Genomic DNA, 4,226 nt, shown 5'->3' with positions numbered 1-4,226 from the left:
GACCTATAATTACAGAATATCTACAACTATAATCAAGGCTAAATATATGCTAACAAATCAAGACTAAATATATATGCTAACAGAGAGAAAGTTTATGATTTCGGAACTCATGGTGTTTTAAATTTTAGACCTTTATGTTTCCACACTTGTTAATTAATAAAGAGGTTTTTCAGGCAGTATTTTCTATTGCATTAGTTGCCCTTTATGTGTTCTATTTATGACCTTTGCACCTCTGAGGCTTAGTTAACAAATCTAGACCTCTTGGGTCTAGGGTGTTACATCACATGTATATTCCAAAGGTGCCAAAGAATAGAAGTATAGAAATATCACCTATAAATAAAATTCATTCAGTTAGCACAAGAATTATCTAATAATGCATTTCTGAACTAAATTCCAAAAATGACAACTCATACTTCAATCATTTCCATAAAATGGACCTCTAATAGAGAGAGCTAAACCACCACAAGTAAAACCTACAGAAAAACCGAAGTCAAGAGAGAAAAACCCAAAACTTGAGAAACAGAGAATAAACATCTTGCACAAAGAAGTAAGACATAAGACATTATATATGGACCAAAGCAACAGCAATGAAGCTTACATTGCTAACGTCCAAACAGCCATACTTTGGAAGAATAATGTCCACTTTGTGGTTCAGATCTTGAACAGCATCAGATAGACTAGTGACAACATCACCAACGCCTCCAACCTACAATAAATAGTAGTCATGACAGGTAAAAATAAAAGATAGACAAGATACGAAATTTGATATTTAAGCTGCTAAATGTGGACAACCTATTTTTTAAGAATAAAATTACAGTAAATAAACACAAAAACTATCATCCATAATAAACAAGAAGCAGCTGTATCAGAAAAAACTCACAATGCCTAAGCTTCCTCCCTCCCTCTGTCATTTTGGATGTTTCTTCACATTACGAAAGGAATACTAGTGTGACTTTTTCTATTTTTCGCATTTCAAAATTAATGTACTCAAGGTTAATAACCTTAAACTCTCCATCCTTATGTACAAATAAATTGAATGGTTTCTATGGTAGATTTTTTGTCTTTGTTTGCCAGAAAATTAGGGGCACCAAGTGTTTTCTATGATTTCTATGACTAGACTAGAGAGAACCAAATTTGAATTGTTTACAGCCATAGGCTATGCAATTCGGGAGACCTTTAAGGTCACTGCGGCTGCTCGGAAACTTGCAGTCATGCATGCTATTTAATTTGCAATGTCATGGCTTACATGCTCAAAACAGCATTTTTAGATGAAGGAAACCATATCCCAGTGTAGTGGACCAAAAGTTTATCTGTGGCATCCTGAAAATTGGGTTAACGTTCACTGAACTTGATCTTCAGAACCTTCGCTTCAAACACTTGGGCCCATCCCAAGGCAGCAGACGAAATGTGTAAACCCCCGACAGTGATACAGATCATAAGACATAAGATGGTAAGTTAATCAGCAGTTCACCAAAAATCTCCACAAGAACAACAGCCACTCTCAAAATGGTGAAAACGATTTGTATCTCGAACAATGATCTCTCTCCCTGTAAAATTTGATGTAGCCTTCATAAAAGAATGACAATCCCCACAGATTCTGAGATTCTTCATAATTCTGATAGGCGCATTCTGAGGTAAGCACATCAGCCCAAAAGTAAGAGCAAGCTTCTCGCTGTGGTGTCTCAAAAGTTGCTGTTTTCTGCTCTCTTCCACATAATGAAGGTCATGTTTAGTCTCGGCCTTGTAATCCAGCTTCTCCAACTTTTTAACCAAATCATCTAACCTAAAGTAAATCTCAGCAATTTTAGGATGATTTATCTCTCCAACCATAAATGAATGAACTTTGTCCTTTATTTCAATCCAACTCATACCCTTCTCCTTCTTCACCTCACTTTCCTTAAGAAGCTTCCTTGCCCTCGCAACTTCTTCCCACTTTCTGTTCGCTGCATAAATGTTTGAAAGCAAAATATGATTTCCTGCATTATTGGGTTCCATCTCAAACAAATGCTTAGCTGCAACCTCAGCCAATTCAAGATTTCCATGGACTCTGCAAGAAGCCAAAAGTGAACCCCACATTGAAGCAGTCGCATCAAACGGCATCTTCTCTATCAAGTCATAAGCTTCACAAATCAACCCTGCCCGACCAAAAATATCAACCATGCATGAATAGTGAAAGACATTGGGTAACACTCTGTGCTCCCTTATCATAAGATGGAAATACTTCCGTCCTTTTTCAACCAAACCCATATGACTACATGCAGATAAGACGGCAATGTATGTTACTTCATTTGGATACATACCCATCTGCTGCATTTTCTCAAATAAAACCATTGCCTCTAGGGAGTGAGCATGTCTAGCAAACCCAGAAATCATTGCATTCCATAGAACAATGCTCCCCTCTTCCACCCCTTGAAATACAACATTAGCTTCTCGAATGCAACCGCATTTGGCATACATGTCTATAAGAGAGGAAACAACATACATGTTTGAACCAAATCCACTTTTACATAACACGGCATGCAGCTGCTTCCCTTCAATCAGAGCTGCCAGACCCGCACAAGCACAAATAGCAGATGAAATCATAAACTGGTTCTGCTCCAACCCCATCATTTGAGTTCGGCAAAACAGCCCCAAAGCTTCTTCATGAAGGCCATTTTGCACATACCCCGCCACCATTGAACTCCAAGTAACGTCACTCCTCTCTGGCATGCACTCGAAAACCCAGCTTGCATCCTTTATCAAACTGCACTTGGCGTAAACATCAAGCAATGCAGTTCCCACAAACACATTAGACTCCATTGCAGCCTTAATAGCAAAAGAATGTAACTGTTTACACTCAAACACAGCACATTTTGCAGCACAAGCACAAAGAACACTCGAAACAGTGAATTCACTACATTGGGTTCCTTCTCTTTGCATCTCAACAAAAAGACCAAGAGCTTCCTGCTCCTCACCATTTTGAGCAAGCGACCCAATCATCGTATTCCATGAAACCAAGCTTCGTTCCAGCATTTCATCAAACACTTTACGAGCACAGCCAACCAATCCGCATTTCGAATACATATTAATTAGCATGTTTGACGTTAAAGTGTCTGCTTGCAACCCAACACGAATAACCTGTGCATGGCAAGCCTTCCCTTCCATGTTTGCTCTCGCTCTTGCACATAACTGCACGAGTCCATGCAAACTCGAAACATGCCTAGTAGTAGCAGTTGTACTTGTACCTACATAAACAAGGTCTTCCGGTTCTGGGTTTGAGCTCTGACATCTGGCATTGGCTAAGACTGAAAAGAATCTACGATGAAGACCAAAACCAACATTTAGTCTCCAATATCTCCTCAGGTTTTTCATTTCCTTCTCCACAACGCCATAAAAAATAAAACCCAAAAAAATTTAAAATAAATAAATTGAAGCCACCATTGCAAATTTGCAACGCATATTTTACAGATTGAACTAATCCGGACCATTACGCACATTGATCTCCCGTGGAACTGTGGAAGCATATGTTTGCACATGAGGCGTATTTATATGTGCAAATAAAATTTTCCCGTCTATGACATTTTGAGATGCCCAAAAAGAAGGAAAAAAATAAAAAGACTGATTTTTTATTTTTGAATTTAGTCGGACAATCCTTTTATTCATGTAAAAATTAAAGTTTATTGAGCTCAGCAGTTACAATATCAATAATACAAAGAGGGTATGCTTCTATATGAATTTATTCGTCCATAAGATAAAAGTGTTTGGGAAAAATGTATATTAGCCCCCCAAACTACCACCATTTTTCTAGATGGCACCCCGAACTATCAATACTTGCACTCTGACCCCCCAAACTACCACTTTCTGATTTTTTGGCCTCATCCGTCTATTTATACCGTTAATTCTAACAGAAATTGGCCAAAAACTCGAAAATACCCTTCCTTTAACCGTGAGAATTTCAAAATGTAGGAGAGGTATTTTCGGAATTCTGTTTAAAATTAACGGCATAAATGGAAGGATGGGGCCAAAAAATCAGAAAGTGGTAGTTTGGGGGGCCAGAATCTAAGCATTGGTAGTTGGGGTGCCATCCGAAAAAAATGGTGGTAATTTGGGGGGCTAATATATATTTTTCCCAAAGTGTTTTCTTGTATAGTCTATGAGCTATTCCATTTACCTCTCTTTTAACATGGTTCACACTTCATAACTGTCAGCATAACTCTGGCATCTTTAACCAAAAGGTCATATCTGCA

At 38.2% G+C, this 4,226-nt stretch overlaps 1 protein-coding gene across 1 annotated transcript; it reads right to left on the bottom strand.

Moving 5' to 3' along the window:
• Positions 1-446: 446 nt before the first annotated feature.
• LOC133880390 (pentatricopeptide repeat-containing protein At5g04780, mitochondrial-like) lies at positions 447-3,558 on the bottom strand. The gene is made up of 2 exons (XM_062319342.1): positions 1,247-3,558; positions 447-706 (listed from the first exon to the last, which is right to left on the bottom strand). The coding sequence occupies exon 1, from the start codon at positions 3,349-3,351 to the stop codon at positions 1,468-1,470; it is 1,884 nt and encodes a 627-aa protein (XP_062175326.1). The 5' UTR covers positions 3,352-3,558; the 3' UTR covers positions 447-706; positions 1,247-1,467.
• Between the last annotated feature and the right edge of the window lie 668 nt (positions 3,559-4,226).

The sequence above is a fragment of the Alnus glutinosa genome, chromosome 10 (genome assembly GCF_958979055.1).
Source record: "Alnus glutinosa chromosome 10, dhAlnGlut1.1, whole genome shotgun sequence".
Taxonomy (NCBI): Eukaryota; Viridiplantae; Streptophyta; class Magnoliopsida; order Fagales; family Betulaceae; genus Alnus; species Alnus glutinosa.
This window is presented reverse-complemented; position numbering and strand designations above follow the sequence as displayed.